Source organism: Thalassophryne amazonica, chromosome 19 (assembly GCF_902500255.1).
Source record: "Thalassophryne amazonica chromosome 19, fThaAma1.1, whole genome shotgun sequence".
NCBI lineage: Eukaryota > Metazoa > Chordata > Actinopteri > Batrachoidiformes > Batrachoididae > Thalassophryne > Thalassophryne amazonica.
This window is the reverse complement of record NC_047121.1, coordinates 64,666,174-64,693,479: the sequence shown is the minus strand read 5'-3', so window position 1 is coordinate 64,693,479 and position 27,306 is coordinate 64,666,174. Positions and strand designations below refer to the sequence as shown.

Genomic DNA, 27,306 nt, shown 5'->3' with positions numbered 1-27,306 from the left:
AAAAGTCATTGTGTTTCTGTTAAAGGTGTTAATATTTGGAATAATTGTCCGGATGACATAAAATCACTCGGTAATTTGACTCCACAAAAATTATTTGATTACTTGTTATAGCATGTTTCTGTGTAGGCTCTCGGTTGTCCAGGTGGTTTCCATAGTAGAGTTGTTGTGTGTTGGGGGGTGTGGCTAGACATTTTGGTGTTCTTTTCTTTTCTTTGCTCTCCAGGTGGTATGAAAACTGATTTGTCTGTGGAGAAGGTGCTGGCTGAAGAGTCCTTCACCCTCATCAGCGTTATGTACAGCACCTGTGGATGGTGCTCACATGCAACCTTAAAGACTTTCAGCTGAAGCAGATAATGAGATGGCGTTCTGCATTTAAGCCATGTGTGATTCAAGCAGAATTGCCGGGAACTCGACCTTGTGATGTTCGTTTGTGAGACGCTGAGGACCGCGCCTGGGTTTGACACATCGTGCCTGTGAAGGAAGAAGGGTGAGGGACACATGCTGTCAGCACACTTCTGAGGTGATTAATTGTTTGACTAATTGTTGATAGTAACTTGGTATTTTGTTACGCAGTAGATTTGAATTGTGATGAGAATTGTGCAGCTCGCTTCTCACTGCCGTGGCGTGCGGAGTGGTAATCCTCCACCTGTTGTGAGAGGCTGCTCATTTACATAAAGCTTAAATACAGACCTGAATGTGTTGCTGATAGTGTGTGCCTTTTGAAGGATATTGGTTGTAGCTGCTGACTTACCTCACCTTTTCTATCCTTCGCAGAGAGTCGGTTTGTCGTGTCCACCTGGGGGGTGTTTGGCGGTAAAGTGAGTCCAGAAGCGCCGGGCTTCGATCCTTTTAGGTGCTGGAGAGCGTGCCAGCCTTCACTCCACCAGACTGACGCATCTTTTGTTCATACACTTTGTTATGCACCAGAGGGTGGAAAAAATAAATTGTTTTGTTATTGGAACCACTTTCTGGTTATTTTAGCGCTGGGTTCCGTCAGACGCAGGTCCGCTCCTCAACCCGAGTCGACACATAAGAGAAGCTTGAATCTTTGACTGGACTGGGTTGCTTGACGCGAGGACGTTTCGCTTCAAATCGCAGAAGCTTCCTCAGCTAAAATTCTTGCTCTGGAAGTCTGACTTCTGTCTGACTCTTGTAGAGAATAATAAAACAGAAGCCAACAAATGCTGGAGTTTTAAACCTAACCAGACCCCTCCTACTGAGAGGCAGACTGCTATAGGCTAGTGACTAAACAATAGCTCTAGGGGAAGGAAGCTTCTGCGATTTGAAGTGAAACGTCCTCGCGTCAAGCAACCCAGTCCAGTCAAAGATTCAAGCTTCTCTACTTCTACTTTGTTATAGCATAATGAATTGGGTTTACTGATTTTGTTTTGTTTTTGGTGCACTGTTGTTTGCATGTTTGTGTTTTTGAAATTTTAGTTCAGGGATTAATTTATACTTTGTATTAGTTATCATGGGTATATGTACGTATAATTTCATATACATATGTATAATTTTTATTTTTTTGTTAAAGGGTGGGTGTTTACAAGGTTTTGCTTCTGCTTACACCCTTTCGGGCACATGGTGCGTTGTTGGATTATTTTCTTTTATTTCTTTGTAAGTTTCTTGTTGTTTTTGGATCTGTGCGTGCCAAATAAATTCATTCATTTATTCATTCAAAATAAAACTGTTGTGTGGGCCGCTGAAGAGGAGGTACTGCTGGCCCACAACCACCAGAGGGCACCCTGCCTGGAGTGCGGGCTCCAGGCACAAGAGGGCGCCGCCGCCTCACAGGAGCAGCCGGGGTGACAGCTGTCACATTACCTGTGACAGCTGTCACCAATCATCTGATCTTCAATCGTATATCAGCAGGACGACATCTCCACTTCTTTGCCGAGATATCGCTATGCTTAGGAGGTAACGAGCTCAGCCAATCAAGTTGTCTTTTCGACAGAAGAATATTGTTGCTTTGTGTTTTTTGACAGCAGACTTTTCAACGAGAGGTGGAGGTGGATTTCCCACCATACGTGTTGCTGGGTATAAACACACCTACACATTCCCGGGGGTTCGGTGGCGGAGGAAATCGTGTGGTTCCGGTTCTGCTTTGGACAGACGTCTCTTATCTTCGAGCCTGCCCACATGACACGTTCTGTAAATTGACTTCATTGCATACTATTGTGACCTGCCGTGTTTGTTGTGCTCATTCACAACAGTAAAGTGTTGTTATTTGACTTCTTCCATTGTCCGTTCATTTGCGCCCCTGTTGTGGGTCCGTGTTCCTACACTTTCACAACAGGATATCTCGGCCAACGTCATGGACCCCGAGGGGCGTCAACCAGCTGTTGAACGGCCAATGGAAGAGCAGGGTGCACAGGCGTCTGCAGGAGGCATGATCGGTGAGTTGCAGCGAATCCTCACCGCTTTTACGGCTCGGTTGGATCTAATGACCGAGCAGAACGTTCTCCTTAACCGCAGGGTGGAGGCTCTCGCCGCGCAGGTAGAAGCGCGCCCTCAGGGTGCTGCTGCAGCTCCCCTCCTGCTGATCCTGTGCGCAACAGTGACGTTCCACAGGTCGTTCAACGACCCCTCCCACCTTCCCCTGAAGCATACATAAGCCCTCCAGAGCCGTACGGGGGTTGTGCGGAGACGTGCGCGGACTTTCTTATGCAGTGTTCGCTCGTCTTCGCACAACGTCCCGTCATGTACGCGACTGATGCCAGTAAAATAGCTTATGTGATTGCTCTGCTTCGGGGTAAAGCACGCGCCTGGGCTACGGCGCTCTGGGAACAGAACTCACGGTTGTTATCAGCATACACTGGGTTTGTGGGGGAGTTCAGAACAGTGTTTGATCACCCTAACAGAGGAGAGACCGCTTCAACAGTGCTGCTGTCAATGAGACAGGGACGCGAGAGCGCAGCCGCTTATGCAGTCAACTTCCGCATCGCGGCTGCGAGGTCCGGCTGGAATAACGTTGCGCTCCGCACCGCCTTCATAAACGGACTGTCGTTGGTTCTGAAGGAGCAGCTGGTAGCTAAGGAGGAACCGCGGGATTTAGATGGGCTTATCGATCTCGTTATACGGTTAGACAATCGGTTGGAGGAACGCTGTCGGGAGCGAGGCGAAGGACGTGACCGGATACGCGCCGCCCCTCTCCCTTCGGGTTCGAAAAGGGGCCGCCCTCCCCACGCTCCACAGCCGCAGCGCTTTGTGGGGCAACAGCTCCCCCTGCTGCCGTTGTTAGGGAAATGCACAGGGCCAAAATTGGGAGGCTGATCCGTGGAGAGTGTTTTCTCTGCAGCTCAACTGAGCACACACAGAGAAACTGCCCCAAACGGCCAAAACGACAACACTCGCCCTTAGAGACTGGGCTAAGGGGGGGGGGGTCAAAACATTCAAGTAAGACACACACAAATTGCCACACGACTCCCAGTCACAATCCTGAGCGGGGATTTAACCCTTCAAGCCCGAGCACTGGTGGACACAGGGTCAGAAGGGAATCTGCTAGACAGCAGATGGGCAAGGGAGGTAGGGCTCCCTCTGGTGGCGCTTCCTTCGCCATTGCAGGTGCGGGCACTAGATGGCACCCTCCTCCCTTTACTCACACACAAGACACAACCAGTAACTCTGGTGGTGTCTGGAAACCATCGGGAGGAGATTGAGTTTTTTGTAACTCCTTCTACCTCCCGCGTGATTTTGGGCATCCCATGGATGTTGAAGCACAATCCCCGGATTGATTGGCCGTCTGGGGTGGTGGTTCAGTGGAGCGAAACCTGCCAACGGGGGTGTTTAGGATCCTCGGTTCCTCCCGGTTCACAGGCTAAGGAGGAGGTCAAGGTCCCTCCCAATCTGACGGCAGTGCCGGTTGAGTACCACGATCTTGCTGACGTCTTCAGTAAGGATCTGGCACTCACCCTTCCCCCGCACCGTCCGTACGATTGTGCCATTGATTTGGTTCCAGGCGCTGAGTTCCCGTCCAGCAGGCTGTACAACCTCTCACGACCTGAGCGCGAATCAATGGAGACCTACATCCGGGACTCATTAGCTGCCGGGCTGATCCGGAACTCCACCTCCCCGATGTGGGCAGGTTTCTTTTTTGTGGGCAAGAAAGATGGCGGACGCCGTCCATGCATTGATTACAGGGGGCTGAATGAGATTACGGTTCGCAACCGATACCCATGGCCATTGTTAGATTCCGTGTTCACCCCCCTGCATGGAGCCAAAATCTTTACTAAGCTGGATCTTAGAAATGCGTATCACCTGGTTCGGATCCGGAAGGGAGACGAATGGAAGACGGCATTTAACACCCCGTTAGGTCACTTTGAGTACCTGGTCATGCCGTTCGGCCTCACCAACGCCCCTGCGACGTTCCAAGCCTTGGTTAACGACGTCTTGCGGGACTTCCTGCACCGATTCGTCTTCGTATATCTGGACGATATTCTCATCTTTTCTCCGGATCCTGAGACCCATGTCCAGCATGTACGTCAGGTCCTGCAGCGGTTGTTAGAGAACCGACTGTTTGTGAAGGGCGAGAAGTGCGAGTTTCACCGCACGTCTTTGTCCTTCCTGGGGTTTATAATCTCCTCCAACTCCGTCGCCCCTGATCCGGCCAAGGTTGCGGCGGTGAGAGATTGGCCCCAACCAACAAGCCGTAGGAAGCTGCAACAGTTCCTCGGCTTCGCTAATTTCTATAGGAGGTTCATTAAGGGCTACAGTCAGGTAGTTAGCCCCCTGACAGCCCTGACCTCTCCAAAAGTCCCCTTCACCTGGTCGGATCGGTGCGAAGCCGCGTTCAAGGAGTTGAAACGAAGGTTCTCTACTGCGCCAGTTTTGGTGCAGCCCGACCCTAGCCGCCAGTTCATGGTTGAAGTGGATGCCTCTGACTCAGGGATAGGAGCCGTGCTGTCACAGAGCGGAGAGACCGATAAGGTCCTTCACCCGTGTGCCTATTTTTCCCGCAGGTTGACCCCGGCTGAACGGAACTATGACGTCGGCAATCGAGAACTCCTTGCGGTGAAAGAGGCTCTTGAAGAGTGGAGACATCTGTTGGAGGGAACATCCGTGCCATTCACGGTTTTCACTGACCACCGGAACCTGGAGTATATCAGGACCGCCAAGCGGCTGAACCCCAGGCAAGCCCGCTGGTCACTGTTCTTCGGCCGTTTTGACTTCCGGATCACCTACCGCCCCGGGACCAAGAACCAGAGATCGGATGCCTTGTCCCGGGTGCATGAAGACGAAGTCAAAACTGAGTTGTCGGATCCACCGGAACCTATCATCCCGGAGTCCGCTATCGTGGCCATCCTCACCTGGGACGTGGAGAAGACCATCCGGGAGGCCCTGGCACAGAGCCCGGACCCCGGAACCGGGCCGAAGAACAAACTTTACGTCCCACCAGAGGCCAGGGCTGCAGTCCTGGACTTCTGTCACGGCTCCAAGTTCTCCTGTCATCCGGGGGTGCGAAGAACCGTGGCAGTTGTCCGGCAGCGCTTCTGGTGGGCGTCCCTGGAGGCCGACGTTCGGGATTATATCCAGGCCTGCACCACCTGCGCCAGGGGCAAGGCTGACCACCGCAGAGCACCGGGACTGCTCCAGCCGCTGCCTGTGCCTCATCGCCCCTGGTCCCACATCAGCCTGGATTTTGTCACGGGCCTCCCGCCGTCCCAGGGCAACACCACCATCCTCACGATAGTGGACCGATTCTCCAAGGCGGCCCACTTCGTGGCCCTCCCGAAGCTCCCGACTGCCCAGGAGACAGCAGACCTCCTGGTCCACCACGTCGTCCGGCTGCATGGGATTCCAACAGACATCGTCTCCGATCGCGGTCCCCCAGTTCTCCTCGCAAGTCTGGAGGAGCTTCTGCCGGGAACTGGGGGCCACGGTGAGTCTCTCGTCCGGGTATCATCCTCAGACCAACGGGCAGGCAGAACGGGCCAATCAGGAGGTGGAACAGGCCCTGCGCTGCGTGACGGCCGCGCACCCGGCAGCCTGGAGTACCCATTTGGCCTGGATCGAGTATGCCCATAACAGCCAGGTGTCTTCTGCCACCGGCCTCTCCCCTTTTGAGGTGTGTCTGGGGTACCAGCCCCCGTTGTTTCCGGTGGTCGAGGGAGAGGTCGGTGTGCCCTCGGTCCAGGCCCACCTGCGGAAGTGCCGTCGGGTGTGGCGCGCTGCCCGTTCTGCTTTGCTGAAGGCCCGGACGAGGGCAAAAGCCCATGCAGACCGCCGGCGGACCCCGGCCCCTGCATATCGGCCAGGGCAGGAGGTGTGGTTGTCGACAAAAGACATTCCCCTCAAAGTGGACTCCCCAAAACTGCAGGACCGTTACATAGGTCCCTTCAAGATACTCAAGGTCATCAGTCCAGCCGCAGTGCGGCTTCAGCTTCCGGCCTCACTGCGGATCCATCCTGTTTTCCATGTGTCCCGGATAAAACCGCATCACACCTCACCCCTCTGTGCTCCGGGTCCGGCACCGCCTCCTGCCCGGGTCATCGATGGTGGGCCGGCTTGGTCTGTGCGCCGGCTCTTGGATGTCCGTAGGATGGGCCGGGGCTTCCAGTATTTGGTGGACTGGGAGGGGTACGGACCCGAAGAACGCTCCTGGGTGAAGAGGAGCTTCATCCTAGACCCGGCCCTCCTGGCCGATTTCTACCGCCGCCACCCGGACAAGCCTGGTCGGGCGCCAGGAGGCGCCCGTTGAGGGGGGGGGTCCTGTTGTGTGGGCCGCTGAAGAGGAGGTACTGCTGGCCCACAACCACCAGAGGGCACCCTGCCTGGAGTGCGGGCTCCAGACACAAGAGGGCGCCGCCGCCTCACAGGAGCAGACGGGGTGACAGCTGTCACTTATTACCTGTGACAGCTGTCACCAATCATCTGATCTTCAATCGTATATCAGCAGGACGACATCTCCACTTCTTTGCCAAGATATCGCTATGCTTAGGAGGTAACGAGCTCAGCCAATCAAGTTGTCTTTTCGACAGAAGAATATTGTTGCTTTGTGTTTTTTGACAGCAGACTTTTCAACGAGAGGTGGAGATGGATTTCCCACCATACGTGTTGCTGGGTATAAACACACCTACATCTAACTGTTTTTGTTCCTCGTCAGCAGTACCAGATCCAACAAGCGGAGGCAGTGGCCACCTGGGAGTTCGGGACTTGGCGGCTCCAGTATTCCCGGGGTTCGGTGGCGGAGGAAATCGTGTGGTTCCGGTTCTGCTTTGGACAGACGTCTCTTATCTTCGAGCCTGCCCACATGACACGTTCTGTAAATTGACTTCATTGCATACTATTGTGACCTGCTGTGTTTGTTGTGCTCATTCACAACAGTAAAGTGTTGTTATTTGATTTCCTCCATTGTCCGTTCATTTGCGCCCCTGTTGTGGGTCTGTGTTCCTACACTTTCACAACAAAAACTAGGATGCTTATAAATTCTGTGTTGAAAATTCCTTGCTCTGTTAAAAAAAACACGGGAAAATTTTGACGAAAATGTTAAAATTCATAGGGAGGCTAATACTTTTGTCTTCATCTGTATTTGGACACTAACTGACATTTGAATCCTTTCTGATTTGACATAGAAGGTCTGGGTCAGCACCTTCTGAACTTACACACGACGGTTATGAGATAAACCTAATATGCTATGATTAGTTGCTGGGCACTCACGCAGCAAAGGTCACAGAGCCGCACCTGGACGGACTATTTTTATGGAATGACCTGGATTTAACCCAGAAAAGGAAGGCGAAGGTTAGTGCCTGCTGAACTCATGAGAAATGTTTGTGAGTTGAACTTTTATCCCAAATATCTTACGTCTGCAATGATTTGGAGAGTAATCACACAGACAAGGCCATGGAAATGTGGATGGCCTATTTTTACACACTAGTTCAGATTTGACTGCAGATCAGGTTTATTTGAAATCACATGAGACGGTTGAGATATGAAGTTATCTTTCATCAGCTACAATTGGGTGTTGAGTAATTGTGCAGTGAAGGCTGCAGGTGCACACATGGATACACACAGTCTATTTTTACATATAGATTCATATGTGCCCCATAAATGAAAAATGAGGAGGTACTGTAATAATTTTTCTTTAATTATTTATTTATTTGACACTATTTTATGAACCCAAATCAGAAAAAGTTGGGATGTATGGAAAATGTGGAAAAAAATTAAATGGTAAATAAAGAGGCAGCAATTCTTGCATTTTCATTTCAGTTTATTTAGATATTATATACATTTACTTTGACTTATATTTTAGTGCAGACAATGTGAACCCAAAATATGTTTTGTTCAAGTTTATTTGGTTCAAGGAAAGATCTTTGCAACACAAAACAAAACAAAATAGATTTCTCAGCCAGTCAACCCATGCAACCAAAAGGGTTTTTGTTAATATACATCCATCCCTGCATTTAAGACCTGCAACATTCCAAAAACACTTGAGACGCAAAAGCAGAGTTGTAGTCTTACACACCTCTCTGCAGCTTCTCTCCCCCTGCCATCCCCTCATTACCCCATCCCCGTAGAGACGGTGCCTGCTCCCAGACTACCAATAACCAGCAAAAATCTATTTAAGCATAAAAATTCATAAAGAAAAAATAATATAGCACCTTCAACTGCACCACAGACTAAAACAGTTAAACGTGGTCTATTAAACATTAGGTCTCTCTCTTCTAAGTCCCTGTTGGTAAATGATATAATAATTGATCAACATATTGATTTATTCTGCCTAACAGAAACCTGGTTACAGCAGGATGAATATGTTAGTTTAAATGAGTCAACACCCCCGAGTCACACTAACTGTCAGAATGCTCGTAGCACGGGCCGGGGCGGAGGATTAGCAGCAATCTTCCATTCCAGCTTATTAATTAATCAAAAACCCAGACAGAGCTTTAATTCATTTGAAAGCTTGACTCTTAGTCTTGTCCATCCAAATTGGAAGTCCCAAAAACCAGTTTTATTTGTTATTATCTATCGTCCACCTGGTCGTTACTGTGAGTTTCTCTGTGAATTTTCAGACCTTTTGTCTGACTTAGTGCTTAGCTCAGATAAGATAATTATAGTGGGCGATTTTAACATCCACACAGATGCTGAGAATGACAGCCTCAACACTGCATTTAATCTATTATTAGACTCTATTGGCTTTGCTCAAAAAGTAAATGAGTCCACCCACCACTTTAATCATATCTTAGATCTTGTTCTGACTTATGGTATGGAAATAGAAGACTTAACAGTATTCCCTGAAAACTCCCTTCTGTCTGATCATTTCTTAATAACATTTACATTTACTCTGATGGACTACCCAGCAGTGGGGAATAAGTTTCATTACACTAGAAGTCTTTCAGAAAGCGCTGTAACTAGGTTTAAGGATATGATTCCTTCTTTATGTTCTCTAATGCCATATACCAACACAGTGCAGAGTAGCTACCTAAACTCTGTAAGGGAGATAGAGTATCTCGTCAATAGTTTTACATCCTCATTGAAGACAACTTTGGATGCTGTAGCTCCTCTGAAAAAGAGAGCTTTAAATCAGAAGTGTCTGACTCCATGGTATAACTCACAAACTCGTAGCTTAAAGCAGATAACCCGTAAGTTGGAGAGGAAATGGCGTCTCACTAATTTAGAAGATCTTCACTTAGCCTGGAAAAAGAGTCTGTTGCTCTATAAAAAAAGCCCTCCGTAAAGCTAGGACATCTTTCTACTCATCACTAATTGAAGAAAATAAGAACAACCCCAGGTTTCTTTTCAGCACTGTAGCCAGGCTGACAAAGAGTCAGAGCTCTATTGAGCTGAGTATTCCATTAACTTTAACTAGTAATGACTTCATGACTTTCTTTGCTAACAAAATTTTAACTATTAGAGAAAAAATTACTCATAACCATCCCAAAGACGTATCGTTATCTTTGGCTGCTTTCAGTGATGCCGGTATTTGGTTAGACTCTTTCTCTCCGATTGTTCTGTCTGAGTTATTTTCATTAGTTACTTCATCCAAACCATCAACATGTTTATTAGACCCCATTCCTACCAGGCTGCTCAAGGAAGCCCTACCATTATTTAATGCTTCGATCTTAAATATGATCAATCTATCTTTGTTAGTTGGCTATGTACCACAGGCTTTTAAGGTGGCAGTAATTAAACCATTACTTAAAAAGCCATCACTTGACCCAGCTATCTTAGCTAATTATAGGCCAATCTCCAACCTTCCTTTTCTCTCAAAAATTCTTGAAAGGGTAGTTGTAAAACAGCTAACTGATCATCTGCAGAGGAATGGTCTATTTGAAGAGTTTCAGTCAGATTTTAGAATTCATCATAGTACAGAAACAGCATTAGTGAAGGTTACAAATGATCTTCTTATGGCCTCGGACAGTGGACTCATCTCTGTGCTTGTTCTGTTAGACCTCAGTGCTGCTTTTGATACTGTTGACCATAAAATTTTATTACAGAGATTAGAGCATGCCATAGGTATTAAAGGCACTGCGCTGCAGTGGTTTGAATCATATTTGTCTAATAGATTACAATTTGTTCATGTAAATGGGGAATCTTCTTCACAGACTAAAGTTAATTATGGAGTTCCACAAGGTTCTGTGCTAGGACCAATTTTATTCACTTTATACATGCTTCCCTTAGGCAGTATTATTAGACGGTATTGCTTAAATTTTCATTGTTACGCAGATGATACCCAGCTTTATCTATCCATGAAGCCAGAGGACACACACCAATTAGCTAAACTGCAGGATTGTCTTACAGACATAAAGACATGGATGACCTCTAATTTCCTGCTTTTAAACTCAGATAAAACTGAAGTTATTGTACTTGGCCCCACAAATCTTAGAAACATGGTGTCTAACCAGATCCTTACTCTGGATGGCATTACCCTGACCTCTGGTAATACTGTGAGAAATCTTGGAGTCATTTTTGATCAGGATATGTCATTCAAAGCGCATATTAAACAAATATGTAGGACTGCTTTTTTGCATTTACGCAATATCTCTAAAATCAGAAAGGTCTTGTTTCAGAGTGATGCTGAAAAACTAATTCATGCATTTATTTCCTCTAGGCTGGACTATTGTAATTCATTATTATCAGGTTGTCCTAAAAGTTCCCTAAAAAGCCTTCAGTTAATTCAAAATGCTGCAGCTAGAGTACTGACGGGGACTAGAAGGAGAGAGCATATCTCACCCATATTGGCCTCTCTTCATTGGCTTCCTGTTAATTCTAGAATAGAATTTAAAATTCTTCTTCTTACTTATAAGGTTTTGAATAATCAGGTCCCATCTTATCTTAGGGACCTCGTAGTACCATATCACCCCAATAGAGCGCTTCGCTCTCAGACTGCAGGCTTACTTGTAGTTCCTAGGGTTTGTAAGAGTAGAATGGGAGGCAGAGCCTTCAGCTTTCAGGCTCCTCTCCTGTGGAACCAGCTCCCAATTCAGATCAGGGAGACAGACACCCTCTCTACTTTAAGATTAGGCTTAAAACTTTCCTTTTTGCTAAAGCTTATAGTTAGGGCTGGATCAGGTGACCCTGAACCATCCCTTAGTTATGCTGCTATAGACGTAGACTGCTGGGGGGTTCCCATGATGCACTGTTTCTTTCTCTTTTTGCTCTGTATGCACCACTCTGCATTTAATCATTAGTGATCGATCTCTGCTCCCCTCCACAGCATGTCTTTTTCCTGGTTCTCTCCCTCAGCCCCAACCAGTCCCAGCAGAAGACTGCCCCTCCCTGAGCCTGGTTCTGCTGGAGGTTTCTTCCTGTTAAAAGGGAGTTTTTCCTTCCCACTGTAGCCAAGTGCTTGCTCACAGGGGGTCGTTTTGACCGTTGGGGTTTTACATAATTATTGTATGGCCTTGCCTTACAATATAAAGCGCCTTGGGGCAACTGTTTGTTGTGATTTGGCGCTATATAAAAAAATTGATTGATTGATTGAAAAGCATTTACCACTTTGTAATGCTGCCATTCTGTCTCACAACACTATTAAGACATTTTGGGATTGAGGATACCAAGTGATGATGCATTTTAGGTACAGTATTATTTTGTCCGATTTTTCCTGCAAACACATCTTAAGTCATGCAACAGTATGTGGTCATCAATGTTTCCTTTTTAATGCCTTCACTGCACAATTACTCAACACCCAATTTCAAAATTCTGCATACATTCTCTATTGTGAACACGGCAGGGCTGCACGCAGGCCAGTCCAGTATCCGTACCATCCTCTTCCGCAGCCATGCCTTTATAATATGTGCAGAATATTGTTTTGCATTGTATTATTGAAAAATGTATGAATGTCTCTGGAAAAAATGTCATTTTAACAGCGGTATATGTTGCTCTAAAATCTCAATGTCCTTTTCTGTATTTTTGTTGCCATCACAGAAGTGTAAATTATCTTCAGCACAGTCTCACGCTTTTTTTTTTTTGAGTCACATTTTTGTGATGCATTTTTTTTTTTACATTTTTATTTTACTATTTCTAACCATAATCGGAACACCCACAGACCCCTGCATCACCCCACATTTCATGCTCCCGAATTTGTGCTCTCGTCACCAAAATGTGGCGCTTTTTGTGACGGTATCATGAACCAATAAATTAATGTACTTTTCATGATGCCACCACAAAATGCCATGAGACTGGGTTGACTATCTTTGTCAAGGGCACTGAAACAACCCCATATCATGACAGACCCTGGCTTTTGGACTTGTTGCTGATAACAGCCTGGATGGTCCTTTTTGTCTTTGGTCTGGAGCACAAGGCTTCCATTTCTTCCAAAAAAGATCTGGAATACTGATTTGCCTGACCACAGTACACATTTCCACTGTGTGTTGGTCCAAACCAGATTCCTCTGAGCACAGAGACGGTGATGCCGCTTTTGGACAAAGTTAGCATAAAGCTTTTTTCTGGCACAGTAATGATTTAACTGGCATTTGTGAATGTAACTCTGCATTCGAGCACTTGACAAAGGTTTCCCAAAATTATCCCTTGCCCATGTGGTTATATCAGCTATTGATGAATGAGATTCCTTGAATAATTTAATGGTATTAAGCACTGTAGAGGGAGAACTTCACAAATCCCTTCCAATCTTTCTTTTAAAACCATTGTTTATAAACATTTCAATAATTTTCTCACATATTTGTTGACAAACTGTAGATCCTCTTCCCTGTTCCTCATCTTTTATGGACACTGCTGTTGTTCCAGATCATGATTACAATCAGCCATTAACATCGCCTGTTTAAAATAATATAATTATTTAACTTTTTTGAGCCCATTATTAGCCCTAAAATGTCCCCACCCCAACATTTTTTTGGAATATGTTGCAGGCCTGAAATGCAGGAATGAAAATGGTGGAACAACTGGAGCAGCGCGACTGCATCAAATTTTGCCAGAAACTGGGCGACAACCAGGTGGAAACCATTCAGAAGATTCAGACAGCTTTCGGTGACGATCCTATGGGCATCACACAGATTAAGGAGTGGTACAACCAGTTTAAAGACGGCCGCACAACGGTGGAGAGCGAGCCACGCTCCGGGCGGCCATCAACATGCTGAAATGACCATTTCCAAAGTGAACGCTGTGGTGACACGGGACCATCGTGTGACTATCTGAGAAATAGTGGAAGCAGTGGACATCAGCACTTTTTTGGTACATTCCACTGTGACAGAAGATTTTGCCATGAAAAGAGTGCCGGCGAAATTCTTTCCTGAAGCTTCTGACGGTGAAGCAAAAGCACCTCCGTGTTGAAGTCTCACAGGACATGCTGGACTCCGAAAAATGATGCCCACCTCTTCCACCATTTGGAAGATTCAGACGGCTTTCGGTGGCTTTTCAGTCGTGTGACTATCCGAGAAATTGTGGAAGAGGTGGGCATGTCACAACATGTCCTGTGAGACTTGAATGCGGAGGCGCTTTTGCTCCGCCATCAGAAGCTTCAGGAAAGAATTTCGACGCCACTCTTTTCATGGCCAAATCTTGTGTCAGTGGAATCTGCCGAAAAAGTGCTGATGTCCACCTCTTCCGCAATTTCTCGGATAGTCACACGATGGTCCCACATCACCACAGCGTTCACTTTGGAAATGATCTGGTCATTTCAGCATGTTGATGGCCGACCGGAGCATGGCTCACTCTCCACCTTTGTGCGGCCGTCTTTAAACCAGTTGTACCGCTCCTTAATCTGTGTGATGCCCAGAGGATCATCACTGAAAGCCGTCTGAAACTTCCGAATAGTTTCCACCTGGCTGTCGCCCAGTTTCTTGCAAAATTTGATGCAGTCGCGCTGCTCCAATCGTTCCGCCATTTTCCTTGCAATGAAAATCTGACAAGAGACTACACCCGTCCTCACACAAAGGCTGCTTACAAGCAAATGACGCAATCGACAGGCACGAAAAAAATTCACGCATGCGCACGAAGGTTCAAGGTTGGCTCATGCAAGCACACGTGATTCAAATCCATCAGGTTTTTGCAAAAAATAAAAAGGTCGGATACTTTTCTAACAGACCTTGTATACACAGTAATATATCCATTCCTAAATTTTCAGGCCTGCAACAAATGAAATGAAGCTGTCCACACAAAACATGAAATATCTTGGATTCATGCTGTCTACAATGAAGCAGAAGTCAAAGTAAATGTAAGAATCACTGTGAGGGTTCTTTTCATTAGCCTTTTCCATACTGTCCCAACTTTTTGATTGATGGGTCGTAACTGACAGAGTGAAATATTCCTCTGGATTGTGTTGGGTTAAGTTCTAACATCCAGAGACTGTAGAGATGGAGAAGAAATAGAGATACTGTCACATTCTATTTAAATGTTCCTCTGCCTGAATAAGCGGGAAAAAACAACAAGAACACAAAAACAAAACAGTGTCTGTGTCTGGCAGCCAAACAGAAGATGCATGCAAAGGTAAAATTTGGACAGTTCTGCATAATATCAAAGTTAGAGACACATATTATCCAGAAAATCACCACATTCAGGGTGACGTCTATAGCAAACAAGAACAAGAGCTGCATACATACACGTTGCCTGGTCTGACAGTCTGACACTGCCTGGATGCAATTACTGTCACTTTAAGGACACCAAAGCTCTGTTCCCATGTTCTCATCCAAAGGTCTTGTCAAACTCTGCAGTGCAATAGTATATATATATATATATATATATATATATATATATATATATATATATACTGAGGATTTTTGCAGATTTGTTTATTGGTTTGGTAGCAGATTTACTCAAAAACAAATCATTTTCTGATGATTTCAACAAAAATTAATGCTCTCTTGGGTGAACATGAATGGAAAAAGGGGAGAAGCCAAAAGATGTTACAAATTAGGCGGAGATTTAATTATTGGATTTCTGCGTCTAATGCCTACAGCATTTTTGCCATGTTATATGCTTCTATGGTTATGGTCCAGCAAGCAGGCGCCCCCTCGTTGAGGACACCAACAACCAGAAAAAAAAACAAAAAAAAAAAAAACAAGGGGATGCTCAAGTTTCATCTGACTGTGGTAGGGAGACAGCAACTTTCAAGAAGTGGGGATATACTGGTTGTCTGCCTGTGTGGCTGTTATCCGGTTGCTTGGGGTCACAACAACCAGTATGGAACTACATTGGGATTTGGCGCACACTTTATTATGCATACCCTTCCTGACGCAACTCCAGTTCAACATAAAGAAACATGCTCAGTGCTCCTGGTCTTCCCCAGCAGATTCCCAACCAAGTACACAACTACTGTGCATCAGTTCTGAGATCTGGTGGGTTCGGGTATGCTCAGAGCAGGATGGTTGTATCTTTGCATAGTTAATGACGGGCTGTATTAAAGAAAACACTAAAGTCAGGCAAAGCTAAACACAATGATCACTTATGGTCAGCAAGATGGTTTATAGTCATATGACAGTAACGTGTAGATTAACAATTGGCATCAACAACATTTTGTATTTTCTTTAAAATGACTTATCGTTCATCAAAGGCACGATGTCAAATCTGGGAATTTACAGAAAACTTATCTCTGAATAGGTCAAATTGTGTATTTGCAGAAGTCTGCATTCTATAGAACATCCTCCTAAATGTCATTAACTCAAAAACTACTGTCCACCAAGATATAAAAGCCCACATAAAGATGCAGATCTGGGTGATTAGAAGATTTTTGAACATAGTATACATACACTGCTTGCCCTTGGTGGAAATATGTACATTCATCTTTCTGCGCTGGATTTTCCGAGACATTTACACATCCCATTACAATAAATGTGTCAGAACTGTACCTGTCCTTCGAGGTCAAAGGCCAGGCAGGCGATTCCATGCGTGTGCACATCCTTGAGGATGGACACCGTCTGCACTGTATAAGAGTCCCAAACACAGATGTAAGGCTCCTTGCCCACCTGACCTGTAGCCACCAACACACGCTCGGGATGCAGAGCTAAACTGTATGAAAAGACAAAGACAGAAAGATACAAACATGAGATTTGAGGGGTGGGGGTGCACATGCTTTTTAGAGTTTGTGTGTGCCGAGAGCAGATGACGCTAATCCCCTCTGGAAAATGGAAGCTCCCAGAGCGAGATGCACTCATTAAGTTAGTGATGGGTCTGAAATGGAAAGTGGAGGGGCAGCCTGACAAGGTGACACAGTTCAAGGAACTCCGTCACGCTCAAATACACACACACAGACCAGCTTCAGCCATCCTTCAGGGAATTCCGAGAATAAAAAGTACAATTGGTAAAATCCACATTTACCCTCTTTGTATCACTGTCCGCTGCCCCTTTCACCTTTCCCAGTACACCTGGGCTTTCCTTGCATCGCCGAGTATATGTTTGCAAAACGGTTACATAACCTTCCCCACACACTCGTACCTCCCCCACCTATGAGCATTCCTACTCTCCAGCTGAGAAACAGTCTGTCACTCCCTGTTCCACGTGGCGCCCATCCTTTCTGTGGCCACCCATCACGTTTCAGGCAGGCCTCAGTGATTCACTGGGCAATTCTTCCTTGCCTTGCCTCATCCTGGCCTATATATTTCCAGCAGCGATGGCGCGCTCTCTCTTATGATCAAGCTGCCTGCTGAACTCCAGTGTTTCTAATCGTGGCACACAGCCAGAGAGAAGGTCAGGCAGCATCAGTCTGCTAAGTTAAATTAGCTCCACAGTAATTTTTTTTTACCTTGTTAGCCTTCTCTCTGGGTTTCCACCATGAAGCTGTCTGTCTGACTTGTGTCTTCACATCACCATCAACGTGTAAACGTTGGTGGACTAACATCTCTGGTGGGTTAGGAGGGGATAGATGTGACAGGGTTGTCCTCTCTCAACCCTCTCTCTCCTTCTTCTTACCAGATCCTCCTGCTTTCCCACCGCCTTTGTTGAACATCTCTTCAACCTGGCATAATTCCTCATCTTACTTTATTTGAATTATATAATCAGAACAGCTAAAAATAGTGTTCAGAGGAGGGATCCACATTAAACACTACACATTCATAGACATGAAGAAAAACATAGAAATAGAAAGAAAATATAACGCAGTGTTAAAATACCCTCGGCCGTATGAGCATTGTCTGCTTTATACTTTGCAGTTGTTTCATAGTGTAAAGTATTACATATCTATCCATCTATCTATCTATCTATCTATCTATATGTTAGCTTTCAGTTAACACACACACTATATATACACTCAACAAAAATATAAACGCAACACTTTTGGTTTTGCTCCCATTTTGTATGAGATTAACTCAACGATCTAAAACTTTTTCCACATACAAAATATCACCATTTCCCTCAAATACTGTGCACAAACCAGTCTAAATCTGTGATATTGAGCACTTCTCCTTTGCTGAGATAATCCATCCCACCTCACAGGTGTGCCATACCAAGATGCTGATTAGACACCATGATTAGTGCACAGGTGTGCCTTAGACTGCCCACAATAAAAGGCCACTCTGAAAGGTGCAGTTTTATCACACAGCACAATGCCACAGATGTCGCAAGATTTGAGGGAGCGTGCAATTGGCATGCTGACAGCAGGAATGTCAACCAGAACTGTTGCTCGTGTATTGAATGTTCATTTCTCTACCATAAGCCGTCTCCAAAGGCGTTTCAGAGAATTTGGCAGTACATCCAACCAGCCTCACAACCGCAGACCACGTGTAACCACACCAACCCAGGACCTCCACATCCAGCATGTTCACCTCCAAGATCGTCTGAGACCAGCCACTCGGACAGCTGCTGGAACAATCGGTTTGCATAACCAAAGAATTTCTGCACAAACTGTCAGAAACTGTCTCAGGGAAGCTCATCTGCATGCTCGTTGTCCTCATCGGGGTCTTGACCTGACTCCAGTTCGTCGTTGTAACCGATTTGAGTGGGCAAATGCTCACATTTGCTGCCGTTTGGCACGTTGGAGAGGTGTTCTCTTCACGGATGATGCGAAGGAGATGTGTTGCACTGCATGAGGCAAATGGTGGTCACACCAGATACTGACTGGTATCCCCCCCCCCCAATAAAACAAAACTGCACCTTTCAGAGTGGCCTTTTATTGTGGGCAGTCTAAGGCACACCTGTGCACTAATCATGGTGTCTAATCAGCATCTTGGTATGGCACACCTGTGAGGTGGGATGGATTATCTCAGCAAAGGAGAAGTGCTCAATATCACAGATTTAGACTGGTTTGTGCACAGTATTTGAGGGAAATGGTGATATTGTGTATGTGGAAAAAGTTTTAGATCGTTGAGTTAATCTCATACAAAATGGGAGCAAAACCAAAAGTGTTGCGTTTATATTTTTGTTGAGTATATATATATATATATATAGAGAGAGAGAGAGAGAGAGAGAGAGAGAGAGAGAGAGAGAGAGAGAGAGAGAGAGAGAGAGAGAGAGAGAGAGAGAGAGAGAGATAGGTAGATAGATAGATAGATAGATAGATAGATATAGATATACGAGTAGATATATAGATATGGCTCACAATATGCTAAACTGTTATATTACATCTGAGGTACTTCATGAATGTGTTTATTAAATATGGATTGTTGAATAGAAATGTTTGTTATTGTTAACACTAATGTAACTAATGTATATATAGTATGCATAATTTGAGTGTATTTCGTTGCTCATAAAATAAAGAAAAATTGAAAAGAAGTTTGGAAAATCCACTTTTTTTCATCACATATTATAACACAATTGGACCTCACTTTTTCAAACAGGTCATATTTTTTCAAACCAACCTCAAGGCAATTGCATTGTGTGTTAGTCAGTAGAAAACCCATGAAATGAAAAATTAAAAGTAAATAAAAGGCCCTCGAGTCAATTTTAAGCACAAAAAAATTAAATTAAAAATGACCCTTGCGGATGTTACGCCGTCTGTCAAAACCAAGTGGGAGATATAGATGGTTAAAAGTCGCATAAACTATAGCTAACATTTACACTTAGATGGGCATTGTACTTTGAAATATGTATCGTCCATTTGTATAAAAGATACGCGTATCAAGAAATTATAACAAGTTGAAAACAACCGGAGAATTGTCCGTCAAAAATAACATCGGCAAGGGTCCATACTCTTATTAATTTCACTTTTCCATAATGGAAAAGTGAAATTTTTAAAGTTAATAGTTAATGAGTTATCTTGAGCTTTGTGGTTTATGAAAGAAATATATGTGTACTACAATTTCAAACTAGTTTGCAATAAAAACATGTAACTTGAAAAACTGACCTTTGTGTTACACTTTCATAACAGTTTAGCATATTGTGAGCCATATAGATATAGATATATAAATATATATGTTAGCTTTCAGTTAGTGGATGTTAGCGTGCACTGACCTCCGCGAAATGTCTTGTAAATTCTTCCAGAGGTGGTATCAGGTTACAGAAACAACGTTTTCAGTTTCAGAAGTGTTTATTTCCCACTAACTTTTACATAATATATGACAAAGCGGTGATATTTACACACAAATGAAACATTTTGCAGATCACTTCAGAGATGTTATTAGGTTCCAAAAACAGTTTTCAGTGTTAAGTGATTATTTCTCACTAGTTTTTACAGAATATATGAGAAACATGTTTTCATAGAGGGTTTTCAATCACGTGACCGATTTGCTGCAGGACAGGTGCTATCTCCATTCTGGATTACAAGGAGGCTGGCGCATGATAGAAAAATGGAGAGATTGTACGGTTATTACGATGCTTTAAATCCTCGAGATAAAGCTATTTATCGTGATAGATGTGTAGCAGTTGGTTCAGTGGATCCGTATCTTGTACCAGATAGTGAATTTAGTGGTGATGTAACAAACTGGCCGACAGTGTCACACTGCGATATTGTGAACTAGGAAGCTGCCAACCAGGTCAGCCTCGCCGGCCTCCTGCAGAACACAGCGGAGCTCTGAAAGCGGAGGTCGTCTTGAAGTCCTGAGCGATTTCTCTCACCAGGCGCTGGAAGGGCAGCTTGCGGATCAGCAGCTCGGTGCTTGAGGACCACAATGTAAATAGGCATCCGTATTGGAAGCGTTCTTCTGTTACCCTCAGCTGTATTTTTATGTATTCTTATATAATTTTATTGCTGAATAAAATAAGATAAAATGCTGGTAACAGTGGATTTCTGTTAGCGGCGGATCTCTCTCAGCGCCACGGTGCCGTGAGGCTTCTTCACACCGACGCTGAAGCTTCTGCAATTGTTCGCCAAATGCACGTAGTGTATCACAGCGGCCACCGCATCTTAATCCAGAATGGCCACAGGACACAAAATGACGTGACCGATACGTCACATGAAAACCCTGAGACCTGCCACTGACGTCACTGTGCCGTCGACTCTGATTGGCTGTCAGCCCCGCCACTCAAAAAAAAAAAAAAAAAAAAGGAACAGAATGAAACAGAATGTGACATTTTATCTTCTTAAAATACCTCTTAACATAGGTCAAGGTTAGCCATCTTTGAACTTGTCCAAGGTCTGTGTCCCATGAATGTTCCCTGTGAATTTGAAGACCATGGCAGTAACAGGACTGGACTTGTGCTGAGCACAGACAGATGGACAGATGGACAGACTGATGGATAGGACGCAAAGTCTTCACAATACCCAATGGTCATATTTGAGGGCCTCGGGTAAAAACAAGCATATTTCTAGTGATATAAAAATGCCTGTTTTTTCTTTTCATCGAGATTATATAAATTTGGTGAGACAGTAATGAAAATATGAGCAGCACGGTGGCTTAGTGATTAGCACTGTTGTGTCAGTGAGAAGGACATGGTATCAATGCCAACCTGTGGCCTTTCTGTGTGGAGTTTACATGTTCTCCCCGTGTTTGCGTGGGTTCACTCCGGGTGCTCCAGCTTCCTCCCACATCCAAAGACATGCGGGTTAGGTGAAATGAAATCTTTAAACTGTCCATTGGTGTGCGTGTGGGTGTGAATGTGTTCCAGCCCCCCTCAACCCTTCACTGGAGTAAGCGGTTGAAGATGACTGCGCGAGTAATGAAAATACAGAAAAAAAAAAATATCTCAAAATGGGTTAAATGGTGAAATAATAATAATAATAATAAAATGCCCCATCCACCACTTAACCCAGATCATCTCTAAAATTTAATATGTTCTTTCGTTGCCCATGTTATTCCCTTCCATTAAATATAATAAAAACTGACCTGGTAGTTTTTGAATCATCCCCCAGAAAGTCACAGACAGTTTAACAGAGCCAAAAACCAAACCTCCTTGCTGGAGGGAATGATAGTTATTTGGAGTGCTAAAAATAGATTTAAGTAAAAAAACAAAAATGAGCAAAACAGAGGTCATGTAGTATGCAACAGGAACAATCAAAATAGACCAAGAAGGATAATACAGACCAGCAGAGACAGATGGAAAGATAAGAGTCGAAGTTGAACAGTAGCTTTATCTGCCAGTGCTGCCTTCTGTTCCACAAGTAAGTGTAATGTGAGTGCAGGCCAATGGTTCCACAGCATAGTGCAGCACAAATTATATTCAGATTCAACCGCCACAGGTTTATGGATTTTTGACGACTTGACTGCAGAAATTATTCATTCATTGCAGGAATTGTATTTTAATGTGAAATGTAATGACTAATTTCCTAGACATTACCAACACATTTTTGTGTAACATCACACTGTCTCAGTTAGTGACTGCTTCACCTAAGTGTTGAACTCAGGCGTTCACCCACAATGCAGCAAAGGGTCAGTGCCTCTATTGTCCAATTAATAATGGAGGAGGATCCCAGCTGACTAATGACACGGTATATAATGCTCATCATATCCAGGCCAACAGTCTCAATGTCAACACATGAGCTGGAACACTGGACTCAGATCATGTGCAAAGGAGCAGTTAGAAAAGCATATTTCTATGTAGCAATGATACTTTCTATTGTTTTGTTTTTTTATTTGAATGAAAATATCAGGGTTTGTGTTGATTTACCATGATCCACATAAAACCTTTCTATCCCAAAATTCCTTCAATTACAGTTAGTACATCTTCCAAGGAAGTTATATTTACTTTTCTGTCTATTAGTAGGAATACATAAGTCATATACAGTGTGTGTGTGTGTGTGTGTGTGTGTGTGTGTGTGTGTGTGTGTGTGTGTGTGTGTGTGTGTGTGTGTGTGTGTGTGTATATATATATATATATATATATATATATATATATATATATATATAGTGATCTATGGTTTTGATCTTGTGTGTAGCGCTTTGAGGTAACTTATGATTTGGAGTTGTATATATAAACTGAGATGAACAATTAAACATAAAAAATATGAAGTACCTATTGATACAGTATCATATTCCTTTTTTCACCGTATAGAATCCAATAACAAATGGGTTCTTACGACATCCAATAAGACACCACCATGATTATCACGAGATGAAGAGGCACATCATGGCATCAAATCTGTACAGGAGGCAAGTGAAGAATTTCAAGATCAGAATTTAGAGTTAAGATTGTGCATGAACCGTACTAATAGCAATTCATGATTTGCGTCAGCTTTGACATTTTGGCCACATGACGCGTTTATCTGTGCATGATCCAACACATAGATGCCTGAGTGCTGAAGACCCCAGTGGCCGAAGAAGGCCAAGGGGATGCCTACACCTCACCAGGTGTTGGCGTATAGATAGTTATTTTAGAGATGTGGGGACGGAGTGGTTGTGTGCTTGGTATGTCGCCATCCAGGACCCAAGGTTTGTGAATGCAGTGAAGTGTGGTGCACCAGGGAATGCTCCCAGATGTGACTGCATTTATATCGCACTTTTCCATCTGCATCAGATGAAGCGCTTTACAATAATGCCTCACATTCACCCCGATGTCAGGGTGCTGCCATTCAAGGTGCTCACTACACACCGGGAGGCACACCAGTGATTTTCCGGTCAGGCTGGGCTTTTGAACTAAGAATCCTCTGATCTCAAGCCCAACGCTTGAACACTAGACCATCACCTCCCTGTGAGGTGATGGTCATGTGATACACATATCAGGAGAATTGGAGGTCATGTGTGTATCCGTTTGGGCCGGATGTGTGTATAGAGATCCAGATCATGCAGACTCGCTGCCCTTGAGTTTTGCACTTTCATTTACCAAGTGTTCTTGCAATCTGTTTTTTAAAGAACATCGAAATGAGCATGCAAGTGGAGGCATGATTTAACAAGTGACAAGAATATAACCTTTAGTGAAGAGAGTCTGGAACCAGCCTTCTGTTAACCTGCACAGCTGCAGTTTCTGCCCTACTGGAGGGTCTTTGGGCAAGGCATTGGAACCTGTTCACACTGTTGGGACTGCTGCTGTGGGCTCCTAGTAAAATATCCCACTGAACTCGACAATGTGACACATCAACACTACAGGAGGTACTGAAGGTTGTGCTCCGTGTCGCTGTCCGAGGTGCTGAAAACGTACCTGATGATGTCGTCGTTGTGCCCCAGGTAGAATTTCTGCTTGTGCTCCCGGGTGTTGTACACAACTCCCACACCGGCCACAAAATACACGATCTCCTTGGCGGCGGTGTAGTACAGGTTGTTGCGGCACTGATGTCCACGGTATCCGTACACCCACTCCAGTCTCAGGTGGCAGTTTGGAGCAGTTCTGTCTGCCATGTTCGCCCCTCTGCGTCGCTTTCTGTTGCTTTTCACGTAGACTGTCTTATTCAAAGTCATTCACCGACCAAGAAAAAAAAAAAAAGAAGGATTTATTTCATGACCGTGTCACCCATTACCATTACGTACGCTGGATTTTCATCACGACAGCGTTCAAACGAGGCGTTTTTGACCGTCCGAGCCTCGGCACCTGCTCTAAAAAAAGAATTTGTCTCTGTTGTGATGTTTCTTCATTGTGAGAAGCTGCCGCCTCCTTCGGCACAGGTCACAGCTCCTGTTGTCAAATCACACAAAAATGGAGCGGCGGTGTTCTTCCGCAAGCACCGCCTACTATATTGACGGTGCAGCCCGCTGTCCAATCAGATCAGATCAGCAGAAAAAGCCCCGAAGATGGTGTAGACTAGTGTGCCTTAAGTGAGAGAGTGGCGTCAACTCAGAACATGGCGCCATTTTGGTTCCAACTGCACTGAACTACTGAATGGACCTTTTTTTATTATGGAAGTGGCTATTAGCGCGGCCGCTGTGTCCATAACTCTCATTTGGCTATTCGCACGGCAAGACTCTGGTACGTATATTCGCACGGCAAGACTCTGGTACGTATATTCGCACGGCAAGACTCTGGTACGTATATTCGCACGGCAAGACTCTGGTGGCAAAACTTGGAACTACTTGTATAAACAACTACTCCTTTAATATTTTTCAGTTTTGATGATTTTTTTTATTCGGCCGTGTCCACATTTCACTATTCGCACAGCAAGACTCTGGTGGCAAAACTTGAAACTACTTGTATAAACAAACATACTGCATTCAAGATGTCTTAACTCCTTTAATATTTTTCGATTTTGATGATTTTTTTTCTTTTTTATTCGTCTGTGTCCATAACTCTCATTTCAGTATTCGCACAGCAAGACTCTGGTGGCAAAAGGCCGACCCTATTCAAACGGCGGCCGCGTCCATAACTCATTCAATGCAGTATGCTTGTTTATACAAGTAGTTCCAAGTTTTACCACCAGAGTCTTGCCGCGCAAATAGCCAAATGAGAGTTATGGACACGGCAGCCGTGCGAATAGCCATGGCCTTTTATTATACATCTGACTGATTGGGTGATTTGTGCGTAATAATTGCAATGCTTTTCACAATAAATCATCCAAAGTTGACAATAGCCACATTATGGACTGATTCTGCACCATTTTGGGCAACATTATGAGTGATTGCGGACTGATTTTGTCATAATGGGGCAACAATGTATTGCGCATGCGCAGGGGTGATGCATCGCAAATAACATTATGGCGGAGAGCAGAAGGTTTGCATCCGTGGATACTGATGGGAGCAAATTTTTCACACAATTGTAAAGATACATTTATTAACTACACAGATGTATAATAAAACAAATGGTGAATGGTTAATCGGGCAACATAATGGAATGTCACCCCTCGGGATCATTGTTGCCCAAGGCCAAAGGCAGCGGGCAACAATGTGTGAAAAAAGTGTGAAAAAAGTTAACAGTCAGGCTTTTAATCACAGAAATAACTCTGGTCCCACTTTACTCAAATTGGCGAGTGTCAGCACTGAACTTTAATTTGTACCTCTGTTGCTGTGCACGTCCAGACTGCACGGGGTTTTTAATGGAAATACATTGCTTTCAGATGGGACATTTTATCCAATGTGAGCGAAAAATCCATTATACAAAATCTGTTGTATACGGTGTTTATTACATGGAAAATAAAACAAAAACAATGGGACTTTTTTGTCCGGTGACTGTGAATATCTGGTTTATACGATGACAGTTTAGGTGAGTTTTACTGTAGATGAGACTGAACAATAAAGCTTTTACGATAAAGTCTCTTCCATCCCACATGGCTGACTTTATTATCCCAAATTTTCTTTTTTTGGGGGGGGGATCTGAAGGGATTCTGTACATCTTGAAACCCTGTTTGTGCCTCCAAATGCACAGCAACCTGGCATTTTCAGTGAATAAATAAATAAAATAGCTGGATTTCCATGCAGATAGATTAACAGTGAATGCTATATTGAACCCAAGATGGCACTATGAGTCACGTGACCTTTTTTCGACTCCTCATGTCGCCACTCTCTCAATTAAGGCACTCTAGTGTAGACCACAAATGTCAAAGATACCTGAAGAGGGTTTTCTTTCACCAAAACATTAAATCTGGGCTTGCATCTCAGATGTAGATGTACCTTCTGGCAAATTGTAGGTGAACTTTCAAGTCTTCTTTTTAATAAAACCCTTCTCTATCCCAGTTCATCATGGAGCTGTATAACTGGGGATACAAAATGCAAAACATGCACTATGCACAATTTCTCCAATCACAGCCACAGAAGCCTGTAACCTCTTCTGGGTTGCCTGGGTGTCTTGATGGCTTTCCTCACGGTTCTCCTTGCACAGTCACTCAGTTTTTGAGAACTGTCTGCTCTATGTAAATTTACCATAGAGTGCCATACTGTTGTATAGTTCTTCATAACTGATGTAAATAAAGTTCAAGACATATTTAGTGACTTGGAAATGTTCATGTATCCATCCCCTGACTTGTCTTAAGAAAACTGGGAATGAAACTGATTATTTACAGGTATTATACCAAAGGGGCTGATTACTTATGCAACCCATCATCTTGGCTTTTAATTAATTTATATCACGTTGTAGAGATTTACTTTCAGTTTGAGTCTAAGGGAGATAATTTTAGAAATTTTTATATTGAGAAGCCTGATTTACTTTTTGTTTTAGAAAAATGCCATAAACAAATTAAAATGCTTGAAATACCAATGGGCTGAATACTTTTGCAAGCCACTGTAAATTGGGGATAAACTCTGCATATTGATAAGGTGGAACCTGACCACCATCTGTGGAAGGTCGCAGCTTCCAGTGTCAGAACAAGGTTCTAAACTTGACATATCAGCTGCTTTGCAACCATAATTTGCAGTGTCCCAAATTACATTATACCATGCGTCTGGAAAGTATTCACAGTGCTTCACTTTTTCCATATTTTGTTAAATGGATGAAATTCATTTTTCCTCCAAATCCTACACACAATACCCCATAATGACAATGTGAAAAACGTGTTTGAGATTTTTGCAAATTTATAAAAAAAAACAAGTAATTACATATACATAAGTATTCACAGCTTTTGCAATGAATCAAAATTGAGCTCAGCTGCATCCTCCCTGAGCCTGGTTCTGCTGGAGGTTTCTTCCTGTTGAAAGGGAGTTTTTCCTTCCCACTGTCGCCAAGTGCTTGCTCACAGGGGGTCGTTTTGACCGTTGGGGT

The 27,306-nt window shown here is 44.2% G+C and overlaps 1 protein-coding gene across 5 annotated transcripts in view; it reads right to left on the bottom strand.

Moving 5' to 3' along the window:
- Positions 1-24,313, bottom strand: part of eml5 (EMAP like 5) — a 92,845-nt gene extending 68,532 nt beyond the window's left edge. For all 5 annotated transcript variants that reach the window (XM_034160080.1, XM_034160082.1, XM_034160081.1 and 2 more), the window contains exons 1-2: positions 23,827-24,313; positions 16,233-16,392 (exon numbers count right to left, since the gene is read on the bottom strand). In XM_034160080.1, the coding sequence (XP_034015971.1) occupies positions 16,233-16,392; positions 23,827-24,083 (417 nt within the window). In that variant the 5' untranslated portion in view covers positions 24,084-24,313. The remainder of the gene's footprint in view (positions 1-16,232; positions 16,393-23,826) is intronic.
- Between the last annotated feature and the right edge of the window lie 2,993 nt (positions 24,314-27,306).